The 23562-nt window shown below is 43.4% G+C and overlaps 1 protein-coding gene across 2 annotated transcripts; it reads right to left on the bottom strand.

Moving 5' to 3' along the window:
• Positions 1-2984: 2984 nt before the first annotated feature.
• LOC111575721 (arf-GAP with Rho-GAP domain, ANK repeat and PH domain-containing protein 1) lies at positions 2985-22440 on the bottom strand. 2 transcript variants are annotated; one of them, XM_055017223.1, is made up of 26 exons: positions 22099-22440; positions 20777-20853; positions 20647-20705; positions 19389-19811; positions 19090-19197; positions 18550-18736; positions 18374-18478; positions 18179-18283; positions 17799-17859; positions 17505-17625; positions 16687-16951; positions 16252-16451; positions 15305-15390; positions 14825-15007; positions 14416-14484; positions 14233-14332; positions 14054-14110; positions 13845-13971; positions 13128-13227; positions 12831-13032; positions 10958-11003; positions 10645-10859; positions 9203-9451; positions 6577-6682; positions 5004-5145; positions 2985-4719 (listed from the first exon to the last, which is right to left on the bottom strand). In XM_055017223.1, exons 2-26 carry the CDS (start codon positions 20851-20853, stop codon positions 4666-4668), a joined length of 3447 nt encoding a protein of 1148 aa, XP_054873198.1. In that variant the 5' UTR covers positions 22099-22440; the 3' UTR covers positions 2985-4665. The 2 variants fall into 2 exon arrangements, with proteins under 2 accessions (XP_054873198.1, XP_023136770.1); XM_023281002.3 differs by having other exon boundaries at positions 9203-9412; positions 22099-22433.
• Positions 22441-23562: the final 1122 nt, after the last annotated feature.

A 23562-nucleotide genomic window follows, 5' to 3' on the forward strand; every position in this document is an offset into this window, starting at 1 on the left:
AACTGTAACAAAAGATTCCTATATATCACTTAAATTATTTAATACTGCATTGAACACATTCAGCAGCTAACACATTTCAAGAAATTGAAGTCTTGTAAAATACAATCTATAAAAACAACTAATGATGTTTAACAGGTTGTCAACAATCTGTTTAAAAACTGCACATCACATTTCAGGTACTCTGCCTTCAGAATCAGTCTTTCATAACTCTTGATCATGTTCAATAAACACCAAGTCATGGAACAAACCTGGAACTGAAGTATTTTATACTGAACCCAACACAATACTGAGACTTGTTACCTTAGAATGACAGCATGAACATCTGGTTGCAGACGGGGCTTTTCCTTTGTGAAAGTGAGGTCCTGTGTGGAGAGGTGCTGTGGGTTTACATGAAGTCCCACTCAGAGTCCATCAGTCTTTTTATAAAGGTGACTACATGGGGATTTACAGTAGATGCCTTTTTCTGGAGCAGCTCCCCGACCTCTGGAACATCACCTTCTCCTGGCTGCCTTTGTTCCCCTCTCAGGGTTGATACCAAGGAAGCGCCTACCATGAAATGACAAAGAAAGAGTATATTAGGTGTGGTAGGCAAACATCCCTTAAACTCAATATGGAACTCTGTCACATTCATCAAAAAAACCAAACAAACTAACAAAAAAAAAACAAAACAGGAAACTAAAATTAAGCAAAACAGAGGCTTCCACTTATAACAGCTGTTTAGTTCAGTACACATTTAAATCTAATTTTTGCAGCCGTTTGCATAACAAGCAAGTTTACCTTTCCTAAGTGGAGAGAAAAGCAACATGACACATCCTACAAACCTTTTTAAAACTTGAAATTACCCAAATGGTCGGATGCAGACAAGTACATGTGGAGATCTGATAACAGATCAGTGGAGCATCACATTGGATATTTGATGGAAAATTACACGAAAGACAGAGATAGCTAACCTAACCTAGTTGGATCTGGTTGCTTCGAAATTCATTTTCCTGGTCTGGTTTAAAAGAAAGACCCAAAGTTTTATCCACTCTGCAGCCAAAGGAGAGGATGCTAGCTAGCTAGCTAACAGTGTGGGAAACGTTAGCATTCATGCTAGCTGCTAGCTACCAGTGTGGGAAACGTTAGCATTCATGCTAGCTGCTAGCTACCAGTGTGGGAAACGTTAGCATTCATGCTAGCTAGCTAGCTAACAGTGTGGGAAACGTTAGCATTCATGCTAGCGACTCGTAGCTAACACCAAGCAGTAACTAACCTGGCTATATTTATGTTACTGTCAAAGAATAAAACATAAAATAGACTGACAGAATTAAAAGTAAGGCTGACTTTTTAATAATCACAGTTACCTTGTTAAGTGAACCGGAGCAGGATGGATCAGCTACAGATGGTCCCTGCAGGTCTGAGGCCCGAAAATCGTCGTCCTCGGTTCTTCCTTTTCTCCACATCTTCCCTCAGTAATGAGTAAAATCACTGATACATAATATTTTAAACCTATTTCGTCACTTCTTTGTGTTGACTGTTTGCTAAAAGCAGTGATGTGCAGGAAGATTTGCCGAGACGAGTAACAGTCGGACTGCAGCAACAGTCACACTCAAATCAACCCAAACCAGAAAAATACTGTAATCTGCTGTAAGATTGTACGGTAGCTTGCTGTTAATATTTTGTTCTTGAAAAACACGTGAATTTACAGTATTCAGCTGTATTTACAAAGAACGGTATATTACTGTACAAAATATGCTGTATTTTTACAGCAATTTGTTACAGTGTACAATAACTTTATTAATCCCTGAAGGGAAATTCAATTATCTGGTCTCATCTGTTTACTTTTGAATTAAATAGTCTGATTGCTGATGGTAGGAAAGATTTCCTGAATCTTTCAGTCCTGCAGCGCAGGGATAGGAGCCGTCCACTGATGTTTTGTTGTTCACTGAGGCAGATGCAAAGTGGATGATCCAGGTTTGTCAGAATGGCCTCCATCTTTCTAAGTACCCATCTCTCCACCTCATCCTGCAATGAGTTCAGTCTGATTCCAACCACAGAGCCAGCTTTTTTAATCACTTTGTTCAGACACCTTGCATCCTTGTTTTTTATACTGCCTCCCCAGCAGACTGCAGCATAAAACAGGACACTTGGTACCACAGACTGATAAAACATCTGCAGCATCTTACTCCGTTGCCATGGTGACTCATCGAATCGGCGCTCCATTGATACTGGCTTTTCAGAGTTGTGGTGCACGCGCTGAACTCCGGGTGAAACTACTCCGAGTTGATTAAACCAACTCAAATCAGCCGTTGTGGAACCGAAAACTCAGAGTTTTCTATCTCAGAGTAGATCAACTCAGAGTTCAGGGTTAAACTCAGAGTTTGTTGAACCTGCTTCGTGAAACAGACCCCAGAACGCAGTCCAGAGTTCAGGGAGTCCACAGAGTCTGGTTCTAAAAAGACTGAGAACATTCCTCCTTTTCTATCGCAGAACATCATCCAAATGTTGATGAGAAAACATTCTAAGAACTTTAGAGGAACATTACTGGAAACTAGAGTATTTTCAAAACATTTTGAACATCTGGTGAAATGTTTCCTTTAGAACAACATCGTGGGAACGTTCCCTGCATGGTTGTTGACTGTTCCGTTAACCGTCAGTTATTTCAATAATCAGCTGATCAACGTGAACATCTTTTAGAACATAAAATCCGTCTAGTTTCAACTTCTTCCCTGAACTTTTGGTTTCTTTCCTCAGACACTAAATTAAAGATCTCCAGACTAAACGAGATGTTTTAAGAAACTCTGATCCACATCTTTAACATTTTCTGGTGTTTTAGAAACAAACAGCTCATCGGTTCCTCCAAATGTTCTCTTTATTCAGAACCTTCACAGACATGTTTCTAATCAACGTTTGTTTCACTGTTTCACTCTCGCTTTTTTCAGCCAATCACACGTCAGATGTGGAGAGACTTGTTACCATGGTAACACAGAAAATGGAGGGAAACATGTCGTTAAATGTTTTTATTTTAATCCAGAATTTTATATATTTGGGTTCCAAACCTTAATCAAGCTTCTGACATGTAAAAGAAATGGCGAAGTTTCCCAAAACCAACCCACAGAGAATAAAAAACAGAAAATGAGTCGGATCATTCAAGAGCTGGAGGACATTTATCATCCCATAATCCACGTATTAAACCCTAAAACATGCAGTAGTGTGTAAATGTTCCTGTCCTTAGACCAAATCTTAAAAAAAATAGGAGAAAAGAATGTTTAAGATATATTTTAAATACCAAATAAATCTGGAGTTCCCCTAAAATACCATTTTTCACCCCACTGATGACCAAACTGGATCTCTAATGAAACAGTTAGAATCTAAATCTCCTTTTTCTGTTTTATTTTTTCATTCATGTCTCTGTAATTGTGGGAACATTTTTTAATCAACAGATTATTCTAAATAATACTTATTATTCATGGAACGTGTCCCACAACATGTTGGCAGAACCTGGTGATGACATTTTTGTCTTGTTTTAGTGGTTTTGTGTGTCGTTTTTGTCATTTTCTGTCTCATTTTTATTGTTTTTTTGTTGTTTTGTGTCTTGTTTTTGTTGTTTTTTGTCTCGTGTTTGTGGTTTTGTGTGTCTTGTTTTTGTCATTTTCTGTCTTGTTCTTGTCTTTTGTGAGATTTTTTGTCATTTTCTGTCGTTTTTGTTGTTTTGTGTCTCGTTTTTGTTGTTTTTGTCATTTTTTGTCATTTTGCAACTCGTTCTTGTAATTTTTTAATGTTGTTTTAGTGGTTTGATGACTAGTTTTTGTTGATTTGTGTCTTATTTTTGTCATTTCCATCATCCATCAGTGTTCCTACAGAATAGGTAGAGCAAAGCTATGTCCTCTCTTCTATTTTTCATATTTTCATCACATTGTCAGCCTTGATTGAATGTCTCCCTCTACCTCATATTATCAGGATCAGACTAATTCTTTGGACTGTTTTCCATCAGTCAGTTTGTCCTCTTGGTCAGCAGTAACAGCAGCTAAATATCTAGCTTCTACTGCTGAGAAAAAGATCACATTAGCATGGATTAGAGTAGGGTTAGCAAACAGCACAGAAAACATGGAATAAAAATGGTGCCATTGATGTGGAAGTTGAGCCAATCAGTGCCTATTGTTGATCAATATAGAGCAGAAAATATGGAGGCTGATTTTCGAACATTTCCTCCAGTTCTGGACCGACCCCTGAGACAGGAAATGGATGTGAAGTCTCTCTGATGTTCTCTGGTGTGAAGTCTATGTTTGGTCTGACTGACTTCCTGTCCAACCACATCACAGAAGAGAAACACCAAGCGTCGCCATGGCAACCAGACACCAACATGGCAGGTTTAGCTTGTGTCGACTAAAAATACAGATTGGAGCTTCAGCAGAACAAATGTTTGCATGTTAGCATGTTTCTCCACGCAGCAGAGCCAGCAGAGGGCGGAACTAACATCAGGGGGCGGGGTCAGCATTGGGGGGCAGGGGCGGAGCAGCATCTGGGGCGGGGCCAACATGGGGCGGAGCCACACTCTCAGTTAGAAACAGAAACATGCTGACAGAGATTCAATCCAGCACCAATAAGCGCTTCATCCTTAAAGTTAACCATCATTAGAAAAACAGAAACTTCAGAAACATTCAGATCAACTGAGTCTGGTCTTCATCAGAAGGCAGTCACCTCCTCTTCATCCTCTTCATCACCCTCCACCTCCAGCGTCTGCACAGATCAGACACACCAGGTAAGAACCAGCAAGAGCTAAACGGAAGCTCTGAGACAGGTGTGAGACAGGTGAGAGACAGGTAAGGTGTGAGACAGGTGAGGTGTGAGACAGGTGAGAGACAGGTAAGGTGTGAGAAAGGTGAGGTGTGAGACAGGTAAGGTGTGAGACAGATAAGGTGTGAGATAGATAAGGTGTGAGACAGGTGAGAGACAGGTGAGGTGTGAGACAGGTGAGGTGTGGGACAGGTGAGGTGTGGGACAGGTGTGAGACAGGTACTGACCAGGAACAGCAGTGTGTGGTGGATGATGAACTCTCTGGTGAGTCCGATCAGATCCTGGTTCAGGTCCTGAAACAGAGACGGAACCAGAACCACGGCCAGGTTGTGAGCCGACATCCTGTTCACCTGAGAGAACACCTGGACCCTGGACAGGAACAGGAAGTAGAACCTCAGTTAGGATGTAGAACCTCAATCACTGTGTGTATTAATGCGTGCGTGCGTGTGTGTGTATTACAGTTTTTCTCAGTGGCTTTGGTTCATTTCTCAGATCAGAATTGAAATTCTCTAAACTATTGTTCAATCTTCACATCATTGTGTCACTGATCCACATCAAAAAGCAGTTTCTCATTTCTGTGAACCAGCTGTAAATGCTTTGGTTCATCCATGAAATGATTCTGTCCAGTTTTCTGCTGTTTCCTCTATTATCCGCTGCTTCCGTCCTGCTGATCTAAATGTATTCTAATGGCTCTCTGTTGAATAGTCTCACCTCCACAACATCTATGCATTAGTTCATCACATCAGTCTTTACATGCAGAATGGTTGAACAAGTTGTCACAATATGTCAGGATGTTTCTATACATTTCTATTAGACTTTTTTCTAAATCTGTCTTGAGTTGGTAAATTGCTCCCAGGTGAATCTTGATTTTCTCTAACGAAGGGAAATGTGTGAAGCGTTCAGGTTTTCTGAAATTGCTCAAAGACGCCAGAGAAGATATTCGTGATGTGGATGAGAACTTGTGTCCCAACAGACAGGAACGTCAGGAGGTGTAGGAAGACTGAACTGGAATTCCTACAGCTGCATGGACAGTTTTCCCTCAGGAGATTGTCTCATGTTCACATTTCTACTTTAGTTTTTTCTTTATGCTATGCAGTGCTGTTTTTCTTTCTGGATCACAATAACGTGGTCTGTCAACTAATTACAACAGTAAAAGTATAAATGTGAATCTTGTCCAGTCTCTTGGAATCAGTCTCCCACATGCACTAAGGTGGAACTTACAGTTTACAATAACTGTCATCAGAACTTTATCCATAGTTTAATGAGAACATCCCTCCAGAGAACAGTTATAATGACAACATGACTCAGCAATCTGACTGTCTGATCCACACAATGACACCAGGACTGGTCATTCTGATCCACTGACATGTTCACTGACACAGATTTACCTTTGATAGATGAACTTAGGATTTAGAGCCAGAGACTGGCTTTTACAGGTAATTTATGGTGTTTGTTTATTATTTATTTATTATTTATTTATTACTTGGAGCAGAGACTGGCTTTAGCAGGTAAACCATGGTGTTTATTTATTTATTATTTATTATTTATTTATTACTTGGAGCAGAGACTGGCTTTAGCAGGTAAACCATGGTGTTTATTTATTTATTATTTATTATTTATTTATTACTTGGAGCAGAAACTGGCTTTAGCAGGTAAACCATGGTGTTTGGCTGTTTGTACGAATTGTTTTGAGAAATGCACTTCCTGTTTAGCAAATGTCGAGGATGATTGGAGAAACGTACCAAAGAGAAAAACTGTAGTGTGTGTGTATTAATGTGTGTGTGTGTATGTGTGTGTTACATGTAGAAGTGTCCAATCAGGGCGTTCAGTGTTGCTCTGTTGTCATCAGGTAGTTGCCGTAGTAACCGTTTGTATTCTTTAAACCTGAAGCGTTCATCTGGAATCACTGAGAGACGAGAGTTCAGTCAGACACAGTACTACCTGTACTACTGCAGAAGTACTGCAGTAGTACCTGTACTACTGCAGAAATACTGCAGTAGTACTGCAGTACTACCTGTACTACTGCAGAAGTACTGCAGTAGTACTGCAGTACTACCTGTATTACTGCAGAAGTACTGCAGTAGTACAGGTAGTGCTACCTGTACTACTGCAGAAGTACTGCAGTAGTACTGCCGTACTACCTGTACTACTGCAGTATTTCTGCAGTGGTATAGGTAGTACTACCTGTACTACTGCATAAGTACTGCAGTAGTACCTGTACTACTGCAGTACTTCTACAGACTGCATTAGTACAACAGACTGTGTACTTGTACAACAGCGCGCGTATTTGTACTACAGTCTGTGTACTTGTATTACAGACTGTGCATTTGTACTACAGACTGTGTATTCTTACTACAGACTGTGTATTTACACTACAGACTGTGTATTCTTACTACAGACCCTGTATTTATACTACAGAGTGTATTGTTACTACAGACTGTGTACTTGTATTACAGACTGTGTATTCTTACTACAGACCCTGTATTTATACTACAGACTGTGTATTCTTACTACAGACTGTGTCCTTATACTATAGACTGTGTACTTGTACTACAGACTGTGTATTCTTACTACAGACTGTGTATTTGTACTACAGATTGTGTACTTGTACTACAGACTGTGTATTCTTACTATAGACTGTGTGTTTATACTACAGACTGTGTATTCTTACTACAGACTGTATATTTGTGCTAGACTGTGTACTTCTACTACAGACTGTGTATTTGTACTACAGACTGTTTACTTGTACTACAGACTGTTCAGTTGTACTACAGTGTGTGTTTGTACTACAGACTGCATTCTTACTACAAACTGTGTATTTGTACTACAGACTGTGTACTTGTACTACAGACTGTGCATTTGTACTACAGACTGTGTACTTGTACTACAGACTGTGTAGTTATACTACAGACTGTGTATTTGTACTACAGACTGTGTATTTGTACTACAATCTGTGTACTTGTATTACAGACTGTGTATTTATACTACAGACTGTGTATTCTTACTACAGACTGTGTATTTGTTCTACAGACTGTGTATTTCTACTACAGACTGTGTATTCTTACTACAGACTGTGTATTTGTATTACAGACCGTGTACTTGTACTACAGACTGTGTATTCTTATTACAGACTGTGTATTTGTACTACAGGCTGTGTACTTGTACTACAAACTGTGTATTTGTACTACAGACTGTGTACTTGTACTACAGGCTGTGTATTCTTACTATAGACTGTGTATTTATACTACAGACTGTGTATTCTTACTACAGACCGTGTATTTACACTACAGACTGTGTATTCTTACTACAGACTGTGTATTTGTACTACAGGCTGTGTACTTGTACTACAGACTGTGTATTTATACTACAGACTGCGTATTCTCACTACAGACCGTGTATTTATACAACAGACTGTGTATTCTTACTACAGACTGTGTATTTGTACTACAGACTGTGTACTTGTACAACAGACTGTGTATTTGTACTACAGACTGTGTACTTGTACAACAGACTGTGTATTTGTACTACAGACTTTGTACTTGTATTACAGACTGTGTATTCTTCTTACAGACTGTGTATTTATACTACAGACTGTGTATTCTTACTACAGAAGGTGTATTTACACTGCAGACTGTGTATTCTTACTACAGACTGTGGATTCTTACTACAGACTGTGTATTTGTACTACAGACTGTGTACTGGTACTACAGACTGTTTATTTGTACTAAAGACTGTGTATTTGTACTACAGGCTGTGTACTTGTATTACAGACTATGTATTCTTCCTACAGACTGTGTATTTGTACTACAGACTGTGTACTTGTACTACAGACAGTGTATTTGTACTACAGACTGTGTACTGGTACTACAGACTGTGTACTTGTATTACAGAATGTTCACTTGTACTATAGACTCTGTATTTGTACTACAGACTGTATATTTGTACTACAGACTATGTATTTGTACTACAGACTGTGTACTTGTACTACAGACTGTTCACTTGTACTATAGAGTGTGTGTTTGTACTGCAGACTGTGTACTTGTATTACAGACTGTATTCTTAGTACAGACTGTGTATTTGTACTACAGAATGTGTACTTGTACTACAGACTGTGTACTTGTACTACAGACTGTGTATTTGTACTACAGACTGTGTACTTGTACTACAGACTGTGTATCTGTACTACAGACTGTGTACTTGTATTACAGACTGTGTATTCTTACTACCGACTGTGTATTTGTACTACAGACTGTGTACTTGTACTACAGACTGTGTATTTGTACTACAGACTGTGTACTTGTACTACAGACTGTGTATTCTTACTACAGACTGTGTATCTGTACTACAGACTGTGTACTTGTATTACAGACTGTGTATTGTTACTACCGACTGTGTATTTGTACTACAGACTGTGTACTAGTGCTACCTGCGGCCTGCAGCCACTGCTCTCGGTGTCCATCGGGGATCAGACTCCCCCGTTGGCGGATGTACTGTTTGAGGGCGGAGCCAGCATCCAACACTCCCTGCTCATCTCCCTCCAGGGGTGCGAAGTTTGGTGATGTCATCAGGGCCTCCACCAATCGGTTGACTTTGTTGGCGAGACCACAGCGACGGTAGACGCCCTCCACCTTCAGGCCTGAGAGACAAACGTTAATGACAAGCTGCAGAACCACACCTGAACCAAACAAACAAAAAACAAACAAAAACAAACAAAAAACAAACAAAAACAACAACAATGAAAATATTTGAAGAGCAAACAACAAAATGAATGACAGCATTTCAAAACTAACGGCTAAAACAAGAATCAGCCGAACATAAAATAAGATTCATGTTAGAAACCTGGGTTCTAAAGGACAAAGTTGAGCTGTACACTGGATATAAACATCTGTACAGTGGATATAAACAGCTGTGCCGTGAATATAAACAGCTGTGCAGTGAATATAAACAGCTATACAGTGAATAAAAACAGCTCCACAGTGAATATAAACAGCTGTACAGTGAATAAAAACAGCTGCAGTGAATATAAGCAGCTGTACAGTGGATAAAAACAGCTGCACAGTAAATATAAACAGCTGTACAGTGGATAAAAAATAGCTGCAGTGAATATAAGCAGCTGTACAGTGAATAAAAACAGCTCCACAGTGAACATAAACAGCTGTACAGTGAATAAAAACAGCTGCAGTGAATATAAGCAGCTGTACAGGAATAAAAACAGCTGCACAGTGAATATAAACAGCTGTACAGTGAATAAACACAGCTGTACAGTGGATAAAAATAGCTGTGCAGTGGAGATAAATATCTGTACAGTGAATATAAACAGCTTGTACAGTGAAAAAAACAGCTGTGCAGTGAATATAAACAGCTGCAATGAATAAAAACAGCTGTACAGTGGAGATAAACATCTGTACAGTGAATAAAACAGCTGTACATTGAATATAAACAGCTGTACATTGAATATAAACAGCTGTAAAGTGAATATAAACAGCTGTACAGTGAATATAAACAGTTGTACAATGAATATAAACAGCTGTGCAGTGAATATAAACAGTTGTACAGTGAATATAAACATCTGTACAGTGGATATAAACAGCTGTAGGGTGATGTTTGAATTGAGCTGATCTGGAACATCTGGATGAATCTGGACGTTTTTAACTCGTTGAGTGAAAACTGGACACTAATCTAGAATAATTCTAGATATTAACCTGGAAACATCAGAAACCTGGAAATGAAGGTTCACGGTTCCTACAGAACATTCAGGAACAAACCAGCTACCAGCAGTGGCCCATTTAACTAAACTGCTTTGCTAGATGCTGTTTCCATAGCAGCAGCCTGCCTCACACCGATTGGTTGTTAACAAGCTCTGCTGACCGTAGGCGGTGACGTGGGAGATGCAGCGCTCCACGGCCGCTGGCACCGAACCTCTGGCCCCCACGTCCATCACCGGGTACAGCGCCTGGCGAGTTGGGCCCTGATTGGCCACAGCAGGGTGGGGTGGAGCTGAGCCCTGATTGGCCAGAGCTCTCTGCAGGTGGCTGAACCAGGACCGACAGCTGTGCTGCTCCTCGAAGCGAAACGCCACGCTCCTGGTGAAAGAAACGACAGCAGTTCACCTGCAGCATGCTCAGCCAATCAGAGGCCAGGAGCTGACTGATCTGTAATGTCTTTTCAAACCTGTGCTCACCTGTCCGAGGTTGCCATGGTGATGATGTTTTCAGATGGATTCATCTCTGGAAGAAGAGGGAAAGTGATCATCCACTGTGTAAATTCAAACACAGCAACAGAAACGTTTTAGAGCCATCAGTCAGAAATGATTTAGTTCTTCAACATCTAAACTCTAATGGAAGCTTCTCAAATGTTTTCTGGTTTCTTTGTGACGGTAAACTGGATATTTCAGGACAGTCTGTAGACCAAACAACTAGAAGATGAGGAACATCTTAGGATGAACGCTGATAGAAAAGCTCAGTGCATCGAAGCTCTGTCACAGCAGAGAACACCTCAAGAACACCAGATTCACCTGTAGTCCTGTGGAACACCTGAGGATGTAGCTAGAGGCTGCGGATCGCTACACCGAACAGGAAGTTCCCCACCGCTGCTCAGCTAGAGCCCTCGGTACTAAGATGAAGAAGCTGAGGCTGGATTTAGCATCTCCTGAGGTGTGTGATGAGGTCCTGACCTGTTAGCCTCTGAGCTAGCAGATGAAAGCTCTGGTGTGTCTCTATAAAGAACGACTGATGCAGAAACACTACAACCATCCAGACACCGCTCACCTGAGCTGCTGGTGGTTCAGGTCCGTTCTACCTGCTACTGTTACAGCCATCTACATCCTCATGCTAATGCTAAACTAGCACTCGGCTATGTGCTAACGACTAAAAACAAACAGAATGCTAACCCTGATGCCGTCTTCACTGTTGATGGAGATTTAAACACTAATTTAAAGACTGTGCTTCCAAAATTAAATGAGAGGAGACAACTCTCTGGACTGTTTACTGCAGCGTCGCTAAGGGATACAGAGCTCCTCCCCCTCACACCTGGAGAGGCTGCTACCAGCAGGGATCTGCTGTTTGATGGAGACGTTCAGACTGACAGCACCACCACCTCTGCTGCACCTGGACCTGTGCTGAGAACGTCTTCCCAAGCAGGAACCATGGAGGACCTCCTCAGAGGAGGCTGAAGGACCGTTCCTCCATCAGGGACCCAGCATGTTTGTGGCCGAGCAGATTACCAACAACAGCATCCTCAAGAACCCCCATCAGAGGAGACCTTCCTCTGAAACATCTGGGCTGATGGTGGAGCTGCTTCCTGACAGTCTTCAGCTCTGTCAGTACCAGGAGAGCTGAAAGTAGATGGATGTCTGTCCTCCTCCAGCCAGTGGTCCTCAAACTGCCAGCATCCCAGAGCAAAGCATTATCAGCTTCAGACGCCTACAGACCTGATGTGGACACACCTGGACCAGATCGGTGCAGGAACCGAACACCTGCTGGGTCGTCTCCAAACACCTGGGCCTGGTCTCAGCTGGTCCTCAGCACCGGTCCGGTCCAGAGCTGAGTCCTCTGGTCCATCTGGACTTCAGACAGTAATTAAAGCTGCAGGAGACTCGACATTACAGTGCTGAGAGTCTGACCACAACAATCAGATGTCAGAACCATCAGAACTACAAGAACCTTCATCAGGTTTCAAACAGAACATCCCAGAAGCAGGAGAAGATGACCTGACTCCACCTGTAGCGTCCTGAAGGATGGAACATCCACCTGGAGGCGCTCCAGCGCCATTAAAGCAACAAACAGCTGACCTCTGATAACTCGTCCTACCTGCAGGTCTCTTAGATCTGACCTCCATGGTGTCGTTTTGCTGGATGTTTTACCCACAACTGAGGCTCCAGTTCTCTTTAAACTTATCTGTTGATTGATTTTCTTTGGGATCTCGTTGTGAGGACTCGTTATATTTCGGTAACTTCCTGACTGTTACGCCTCAGACAGAAGTTAGAGAGCTTCCTGGTCTTGCAGGTGGCGCTCAGCAGCAACGCTTCAGGTGAGACTGGTTATAATTTGTGTTACCATGGTGACTGAGCGCGCTCAGTTCCATCCTCAGCGGCTGCTGCGAGTGTCTCTGGACCGGGTGGACGCTGACTCCGTCCTCCCACAGCAACAACCAGACATCTGGATCGCTCGAGGCTCTGCCAACTTCCACGATACACACTTTACTGACAGCATAGGCCCCGCCCACCTCTGCATAAGACACACCCCCTGGGAGAATCACCTGGAAGGGAGAACTCAGGTGATGTCAGCGGTCTGTCAGAGAAAGCTGTACTTCCTGTAACCATGGAAACGTTACAACCAGTTAGACAGGTGTACCTTCAGGATGTGGACCAGGTGAGTCTGCAGAGCCTCCTTGTCATCAGCATTGCAGATCAGCTGATCGCTCAGTGTCACCATCTCAAACTGATGAGTCGGTCTGAAACACAGAATTACATCTGATGGTAGAACTAAACCTCATAGTGGATCAGAGGATCAAAAAACATCTCAGCTTCTGTCTGTGAGCAGCTGCAGTACTAAAGAACCTCCAGCAGGGGGAGCTGCAGTCCTACAGAACCTCCAGCAGGGGGAGCTGCAGTACTAAAGAAGGGGGAGCTGCAGTCCTAAAGAACCTCCAGCAGGGGGAGCTGCAGTACTAAAGAACCTCCAGCAGGGGGAACTATAATACTAAAGAACCTCCAGCAGGGGAACTATAATACTAAAGAACCTCCAGCAGGGGGCGCTGCAGTACCAAAGAACCTCCAGCAGAGAGAGCTGTAATTCAGTCTGGCCACTAAAACTAAAACCATGATCAGAACTAGTTTCTGATTCCTGTTTCTGTTACTGACATTAAACTTAACTTTAGTCATCAACAGTATTACAAGTCTTAATTAGCAGTATCAGGAGTATTTAGTTGTAGTATTACAAGTATTTATTAACAGTATTAGGAGTATTTCTATGTAGCATTTCATGTATTTATTAGTAGTATAACATGTATTTATTAGTACTACTAGTAGTATTTATTAGTAGTACTAGTAGTATTAGTACTGCATGTACCCATCTCTGAGGAACACTGATAGAACCTCTCTCAGGTCCAGAACGTCGCAGGCCGCTGAGTCGTTCTCCAGAGAGAACAGGAAGCGGTCGTCTTCCAGTTTACCGTGAAGCTCCTCCTCCTCCTCACCTGCACAGATGACACCAGAAAGAACACATGACCCAGAAACCCTAGACTCAGTCTGTCTACCTGGCTGCATGTCAGGTCATACCTGAGGGGGTGGAGCCAAGTCTCCCTTTGGCTGACTGGGGCAGGTGAGGTGGAACCTCTGGAACAGAACCAGGTGAGTTAGACGCTGTTACCTGTGTGTGTGTTACCTGTGTGTGTGTTATCTGTGTGTGTGTGTGTGTGTGTGTGTGTGTGTGTGTTACCTGTATGTGTGTGTGTTACCTGTGTACTCGTTGAGTCGCAGCAGCTCCGTTTGCTTCGCCTGATTGGCTCTCTCAGCTAGCAGGATGGGGGAGGGGCACTGTGGATCTGACGGACTCACCTGTGCACAGGTAACGTACAGGTAACAGGTCTGAGTGACGGAGCAGCAGCAGGATGTTAATGAGTCTCAGGTGGAACTCAAACCTTTGCTCCGGAGCAGATCAGAGACATCGTTTCCTCAATGTTGTCACTGCAGACCACCTGATGGAGACGCTGGAAGACAAACACAGCATGGAGGGCTCTCCAGGTGAGCAGATGGACAGGTAATGGACAGGTAGCGGATAGGTAGTGGACAGGTAACGGACAGGTAGTGGACAGGTAACAGACAGGTAGCGGACAGGTAGTGGACAGGTAACGGACAGGTAACGGACAGGTAGCGAACAGGGAGTGGACAGGTAATGGACAGGTAGTGGACAGGTAACGGACAGGTAAGGAACAGGTAACAGACAGGTAACGGACAGGTAATGGAAAGGTAGTGGACAGATAGCGAGGATTCAGTCTGTACACCTGGACTATGCAGGCCAACAAATGAATTTCACTGAACCTGAACTACCTGGTCCATCATGGAGGGGGACGACGTCAGAGCATGGACTCGTCTGTAGCGCCCCCTGTTGTATTTATCCTGGATGAACTGGGACCGCTCCTTGTCTGTCGACTCTGGACGCAGCTGCTCTGCCACTGGCACAGCAGGAGCCCACACCTGATTGGCCAGCCAGTTACCATAGGTAACAAACAGCTGGAACAGACACAAGACCACACCTGTATGAGTGTTTCAGTCCCCCCTCCTCACCTGTATGACTGGTTCAGTCCCCATCCTCACCTGTATGTCCCCCTCCTCACCTGTATGAGTGGTTCAGTCCCCCTCCTCACCTGTATGAGTGGTTCAGTCCCCATCCTCACCTGTATGTCCCCCTATTCACCTGTAGGAGTGGTTCAGTCCCCCCTCCCCACCAGTATGAGTGGTTCAGTCCCCCCTCCTTACCTCTATGAGTGGTTCAGTCCCCCCTCCTCATCTGTATGTCCACCTCCTCACCTGTATGAGTGGTTCGGTCCAGACTTTGTTGTCCATCTTCAGACTGCGTACCTTCGACAGGTTGCTGCCCAGAGCTCGATGCTGACCTGAGAACAAAAGTTTTAAGCATTCTGTATTTAAACCGATTAGCATTGTTAGTATTCTGCTTTCAGACCTGTTAGCATGGTTAGCATTCTGTATTTAAACCTATTAGCATTGCTAGCATTCTGCATTTAAACTTATTAGCACTGTTAGCATTCTGCTTTCAGACTTATTAGTATTGTTAGCATTCTGCATTTAAACCTATTAGCATTGTTAGCATTCTGCATTCAGACCTATTAGCACTGTTAGCATTCTGCCTTTAAAAATATTAGCATTGTTAGCGTTCTGCATTTAAACCTATTAGCATTGTTAGCATTCTGCATTTAAGCCTATTAGCACTATTAGCATTCTCCATACTAATCTATTAGCATTGTTAGTATTTTGCATTTAAACCTATTAGCACGGTTAGCATTCTGTATTTAAACCTATTAGCATTGTTAGCATTCTGCATTTAAACCTATTAGAATTGTTATCATTCTGTATTTAAACATATTAGCATTGTTATCATTCTGAATTCAGGTCTATTAGCACTATTAGCATTATCCATACCAACGTATTAGCATCATTAGTATTCTGCATTTAGACATATTAGCATTGCTAGCATTCTGCATTTAAACCTGTTAGCACTGTTAACATTCTGCATTTAGACATATTAGCATTGTTAGCATTCTGCATTTAAACCTATTAGCATTATTAGCATTCTGCATTCAGGTCTATTAGCATATTAGCATTATCCATAGAAACCTATTAGCATCATTAACATTCTGCATTCAAGCTAATTAGCATTGCTAGTATTCGCTGTCCACACTAACAGAAAAACCAATAAGACATGAGGGCATGGGGCCACCTGGACATCTATTGGCTACCTGCACAGTCCTGACAGATGACCAGCAGCAGGTTGACCGACGCCCACTCAGGATTGGCCGCTGTACAGTCTCCACAAACTTTGTTGTAGGGGTTTTCCCAGAGACGCTGCGCCACCTGGCTGCAGGTCAAAGCGCTGCAGATGGTTGAGGACAGGCTGTCCAACCAGATGGACAAGTCCTTTGACGAATCAACAGACAGGCTGCAGGGGGCGGGGTTAAAATACACGATGTAGAGAGAACAAGAAAGAGTGTTGGACTGTTAAAACAGACAGATAGAAAGGTGGTAGATGGACAGGTGGTGAGACAGGTGTTGAGACAGATGTTGAGACAGGTGGTGAGACAGGTGGTGAGACAGATGCTAAGACAGATGCTGAGACAGGTGGTGAGACAGATGGTGAGACAGGTGGTGAGATAGGTGGTGAGATAGGTGTGCACCTAAAGCTCCTGTAGGGAGTGATGAGGCTGAACGAGTGTTTCCCGGTGGATTTAACCGTGGCCAGGTTCAGGGGGACGGAGAAGGAGGCGATGCCCAGCTGGAAGCCCTCCTTGTTGGGGTAGATCCAGAGGTCGTGGCCCCAGAGGGCGGCGTAGGCACGGCTCCATGGGTCCTTGATGGTGATTGGTCCATCCAGCTCAGGGGGGGTGGGGCTTGGCTGGCCCCGCGTTGCCAGCAGAGATGTGATCCAACCATCCTGGACCTCTGATAGACAACAAAACAGGAGTCCAATAGAGTCCAGAAAAGGCCATAAGAGTCCAGTAGAGTCCAGCAGAGTCCAACAGATTTCAGAAAAGTCCATAGGAGTCCAGTAAAGTTTGGAAAGTTCAGTAGAGTCTAGAAAAGTCCATAAGAGTGCAGTAGTGTCAGTACAAGTCCAGTGAAATTCATAGAGTCTAATAGAGTCCATAAGAGTCCAGTAAAGTTTGGAGAGTCTAATAGAGTCCAGTAGAGTTAGTATAGTCCAGAAAAGTTCAGTGAGTCTAGTAGAGTCCATAAGAGTCCATAAGAGTCCAGTAAAGTTCAGTGAGTCTAGTAGAGTCCAGCAGAGTTAGTAGAGTCCAGTAGAGTTCATAAGAGTCCAGTAAAGTTCAGTGAGTCTAGAAGACTCCAGTAGAGTTAGTAGAGTCCAGTAGAATCCATAAGAGTCCAGTAAAGTTCAGTGAGTCTACTAGAGTCCAGTAGAGTTAGTAGAGTCCAGTAGAGTCCAGTAAAGTTCAGTGAGTCTAGTAGAGTCCAGTAGATTCCAGTATCTTACCGTCATTATGAGCCATGAAGTCATAATGTTTCTTCCTGAAGTAAACTGAGAATCTGCCTTTGTCCTGTTTCCTCACGTTGGTGATGCTGGACACATGAAACAGCACCTCACTGAATCTGTCCTGGCCAACAAAACAAACACACCCATCAGTCTGGTGACTGACAGACAGATGGACGGACAGGTGGACGGATGGACAGACACACAGACAGACACACAGACAGACGGACGGACGGACAGACAGACAGACAGACAGACAGGTGTATGCAGGGAGACAGGTGAGACATGTCCACTTACTGTGCGTTTTTTCCACAGAGACATCAGCTGTCCATCCAGCGTTGCCCATAAAACACTGTGTCTATCAGACAAAGACAAAAGATTTGTTTACATCTCTGAAGCTGTCTGTCCTCCATCTGTCCATGTTCCCCAGCGTGTGGACCCCATCAGCTGTCCTGGAGTTCCTCAGGGATCAGTCCTAGGTTTGCCCCTGACTTTCTACCACTATCAGGTCAGTGAGACAGACCCATGTCTCTATAAACCCACAGCACTGACGGACTGGTTCTGGACCAGTACCGCATCACTCAGACTCCACTGGACCAGTCTGTCCAGCTGATAAAACTTGATTTATGTATTTAAACAACTGAATCGAAAGCAGGATATTTGAACCTGTGTTCTACCTGAAGCCCTTCCAGACGTCCAGCCAGCTGGCTCGGACCACTGCGCTCTGAGGACCAGAACTTCCACTGCCCCCCTTCTTCCTGGACACCCGGATGGTGGCCGCCCTGCAGGACAACACAGACACCCTTCAGCGTCTTCACCGAGTCAGCCTCAACAACAGGGGGACCATGGACTCAAAGCCTCTTCAGGCTTACCTTGGGATCTTCCGTTTCACAGTTTTTCCTAATTGGCCAGCTGTGCGAGGAGGGGGCGGGGCTGGTCGTTTGGGCACGGGCCGACCTGAATCATTGGACGAGACGCTGCAAAACAAACGCACTCTGTCAACACTGCTGCTTTCAGCACCGGCAGTAGTACTGCTGTAGATACACACATGATGGTATCTGTAGAGGCGGGATAGTCTTCCGTTAGTTCCTCATCCTCATGTCCAGAGGGGGCAGGGTTTACTCCTGTTTCTTCCTCCTCATTAGACGACTCGGTGTCCGCTTCCTCCTGGCTTGTCCAACAGCCCAACAAAGTGACATACGGGTTTTCTTTGGTGTGCGAAGGTGGAGTCAAACCTGGGATCAGAACAAGAGACCGGAATCAGTTTAAGTAATGGAGGGCAAAGATCAGCAGGACAGAGATGGATCATCAAGACAAAGATGGACCATCAAGACAAGAAATGGACCATCAAGACAATTACCGACCACCAAGACAAAGACTGATCACCAAGACGCTGTATAAATAAAATTGAATTGAATTGAAAAAAGACAAGGACAAACCAGCAATACAAAGATGGACCACCAAGAGCAAGATCAGCAGGACAACAACAGACCACCAGAACAAAAATGGACCACCAGGGCAATAGGATCAATAGGACAAAGACAGACCACGAGGACAAAGCTCAGCAAGACACACAGTCGTCCAGCACCTTCCTCTGCTTCCTGTCTTGACTCTGCAGGGCTCTTGACAGGAAGTAAAACCACGTCTGCAGTCGGATCTAAAGCTGAAGTCACCAGCTGAGACAGGAGTCCAACATCTGGACAGGATTCAGTCCAACACAGAGACACATGATACATGTTAGTACACACGCACACGCGCACGCATACACACACACACACACACACACACACACACACACACACACACACACACACACACACACACACACACCTTTAACTGGTTGATTGGTTGGTTAATGTTCTGGTTGCTAGGTGCTAGGGGCTCTACCTGTGTGAGCATCTCCAGCAGTCTTCGGGAGTGAGGGGGGGTGGAGTTTATCCTCTTGGAGGGGTGGGGCTGAGGGGTCGGAGCTAATAGCAGGGTTAGCCACGCCATTAACAATCCCTGCTAAACTGGGTATGCTAGCTAGCGAGCTAACAATGCTGTCTAAGCTAGCAGTACCTTTGGTATCTGCAGGTACAAGGGGGTTAGCCACAGCACTAGCAGCCATGCTGTCTAAGGAGGGAGGGGCTGAGGGGGCGGAGCTTCCGATGGCTGAAGGGACAGAGCCTCCGATGGTTGAGGGGGTGGAGCTTCCAATGGCTGAGGCAATCCCAGCCAATGATGGAATGTTGATGGCAATGATGTCAGCAACACCGGCCAGAGTTGGGAAGATGGGACCAGGACCACCGGGAGGAGGAGCATCTTCATCTGAGGTCACAGTGACATCATCATCAGACATCAACTGATAGGCTAAGACACTTGTCAATCAAACACAGCTCCATGTACAGTCAGTCCATAGCAGTGAGGTCATCTGTGAATCATTTACCTGCTGACAGGTGGAATCTCTGCTGTTTGAACTTTGAGCTGAGATTAGATCAGCAGCTGTCAGCAGACTGACTGGTTGGAGCTGATTACCAGTTTGTCCTCCTCTGCCTGAACAAACTGGTTTGACTTCACACTGAAAACACGCAGATGAGCTAAAAATAGCTTCTGGTTCTATGAGGGCTGCATGTTAACGTTCTCAGGTCTGAACCTGGAGAGATTTTAATGTTCAGATGTTCTGCTCTGAGATCTCATTGGACGGTTTGAATATCAGGTTGTAAACTCTGCTCTGATTGGCTGCCTGTTTCACCAACAGACTCAATAAAACCTGTTTTCAGATTTAGCTGCTGAGGACTGCAGGCTGTCTCCATGGAAACCAGACGGAGGTCTGAAAAACTACAAAAATGGAGCTGAAAGTTTGTCAGGGTTTCTTCCTGTGGTCATGCAGTGGATCTGATGAATGTTGAACTACAGTAAATCTCACTGGAAACACCTAGAGGTCCGACCAATCACAGCCCACCACACTGCCAGGTGGGACAATGTGATTTAAGCTCTTTATTAAAAACTGTTCTTGAGCCAGACTGTGACTCGGACCTGCTGATGACATCACTCCTTATCATCACGACATCATAAACACCTGACAGCTGGAGACATGTTCAATGACCTCACCTGATGTCACTGTGGTGTTCACATGACTCTGTATGTGTGTGTGTGTGTGTACCTGTGCTCAGGTGAGTTCCGTTAGAAAACTCTGCCCGTAGACTTCCTCCAATCACGTCTCTGGAACAAAGTTGATTGTCGTCATCAGCATCCAATCATGGATCAATACGTCAGTCTAAAGTTGAACTCACCTGTCCAGAGAGGAGGCGGAGCTCTGACTGTCCCGCAGGTATCGAGCTCGAGGCTTTGGGATGGGGGGAGGAGCCATCTGGGGGAAGAGGCGGAGCCTGTTAGTGATCAGTTACCAATCAGGAGGCGTCATCGTCTCCTAGCAACCAAAGATCTTCCATCGATCTGATTGGACGCTGCTGACTGAAGGATTGTTATGATCGATTCACGATCAATAACTGATGTCAGCGGCAAGGAAGAACCACGCTGACTCACAACACGGACAACATACAACACATAAACAACAACACAAAACAACAACACACAAACAACACATAAACGACACATAAACAACAACACAACAACACCGCAACACAACAACACATAAATAACACATAAACAACAACACAACACCACAGCACATAAAACAACACAAACAACACATAAACAACACCACAACACAAACAAAGACATCCATTTGCCTGTTGAAGAAGGAAATAGAGCTGCTGTAAGCTAGGCATCAATACTTCCGCATTACCGCCGTGTTACAGCCGCGCTATCACCGCGTTACTGCCGTGCTACCGCCGCGTTACATCCGCGGTACCGCCGCGGTACATCCACGCTACCGCCGTGTTACCACCGCGTTACCGCCGCGCTACCGCCGTGTTACCACCGCGCTATCGCCGCGTTACCGCCTTGCTACCGTTGCGTTACAGCCACATTACCACCGTGTTACCGTTGTTTTACTGCCATGTTTCAGGGACTGTCTGGAATAAAGCATTTATTTAATTAAAAGTTAAAAAATCTTTCTATGTAAATATCTCGCTAGAACGTGGATACCTGCGGCTCATATTCAGGTCACTCAATAGTCCAGAAATTCTGTAAACAAAACAAAATAAACACAAACAGCCAAAAAAAGCACAAATAAAAAATACAAAATGACAAATAAAAACAACACAAAAACACAATTAGACAAAAATAACTGAAAACAACACAAACACCACAAATACAAGATGACAAACAAAAACAACACAAATAACAAGCAGAAACAAACAAAAACACAAGTTAACAAAGCAATACAACAACACAAACAACAACACAAGTAAACTAGAACAACAAAACAAATACAACCAAAAACAACACAAACAACAAAAACAAGACAAACACAAGTAAACAAAACAACATGACAACACAAACAAACAAAAACACAAGTAAACAAAGCAATATGACAACACAAACAATAACAGAAACACAATCAGATTAAAACAACCGAAAACAACACAAACATCAAAACACAATACAAACAAACAACAACACAAACAGCAAACACAATCTGTCATCTTACCTTTTGGTCAACTCAGTTCCAACTCCTGAGATACCCGTTGTTTACCTGTTGTTTACTGTTCTATACCTGTTGTTTATCTCTTCTATACCTGTTGTTTACTGTTCTATACCTGTTGTTTACCTCTTCTATACCTGTTGTTTACCTGTTCTATACCTGTTGTTTATTGTTCTATACCTGTTGTTTACTGTTCTGTACCTGTCTACCTGTCTACCTGTCCCGTGTTGGTGTGTCTGTTTCACTCGTTGCTGTTTCGTCGTCACTCTTAAACTCTGTTTGACTGCTGCTGTTTTTGTGTCTCTGTGAGGACCTGAAGCAGTGTGTGTGTGTGCGTGTGTGCGTGTGTGCGTGTGTGGGTGTGTGTGTGTGTGTGTGTGTGTGTGTGTGTGTGTGTGTGTGTGTGTGTGTGTGCGCGTGTGTAAGTGTGTATTCAGACTCTGCTTTGTTTTCAAAATCTGTGCTAAAGTCCCACAAAGATGTTAAAAGTTTCTGATTGTCTCAGTTTTTTTTCTTTTTACAGTGAAACTCACCTGCTGCAGGAATGTAGGTGTGTCTGTGTGTGTGTGAGTGTGAGTGTGTGTGTCTGTGACTGTGTCTGTGTGTGTGCTGAAGGCGTGATTTCAAACCAGAAACTTTATTGTCCCAAACAGAAACAACAGTCATAACAGGAAACGGGGATCAGAAACCAGAGATCTGATGAAGCACGGATGCTGCAGGACAACAAAGCAGTGAAAGAAATTGAACAGATATTTTCAGTGAAACTTCTGATGTCCACATTTTCAACATTTTTGGGAAATTTTTGAACATTTTTTGGTGGAAAAAAAGAAATGTAAAAAAATGCTTCTTAAGAACATTCACATAAAAATTTTTGTGAATGTTCTTAAGAAAATATTACAACTTTTACTGATATATATGTAATCACTTTAGATAATTTTAGGATTTGTTTTGGAAGTTTTTACTCATTTTTTTGAAAATATTTACAAGAATTTTCTTGCCAAATTTGAGGGATTTTTGAAATAAAACTTTTTGTGATCTCACTTTGGGTTCAAACCCCCATTCTGTGACAGCAGCACGTCACAGCAACATCCTATTGCTGGTAAGAAACAGGAAACACATTATTATTATTATTATTATTACAGGTGTAAATGCCTTAAAGCGTGATCAGATCAATAACCAAGAATTCAGGCAAGTGTAAATGCAAACTGTGCAGCATGCCAGCTCAAGAATATCTGATGAAAGCTACATGCAGCTGCATTTTTTCCCCAGCGACTCCACCTCCCAGAGACTGGAGATTTAATCGTATATACTTTTCTTTTAGCCCTCCACTGGAGGAGAGGCCCACCACAGTTTGTTCTCTGCACATTGTAAATAATTTGGATTTTGCTGCTGACTAATAAACTATTTTGTGACTTGTGTGACTGCATCATAACTTTACATTTGGTCTGTTAAGACACTGGTGGGAAAAGT

This window comes from Amphiprion ocellaris, chromosome 14 (assembly GCF_022539595.1).
Source record: "Amphiprion ocellaris isolate individual 3 ecotype Okinawa chromosome 14, ASM2253959v1, whole genome shotgun sequence".
Lineage (NCBI taxonomy): Eukaryota > Metazoa > Chordata > Actinopteri > Pomacentridae > Amphiprion > Amphiprion ocellaris.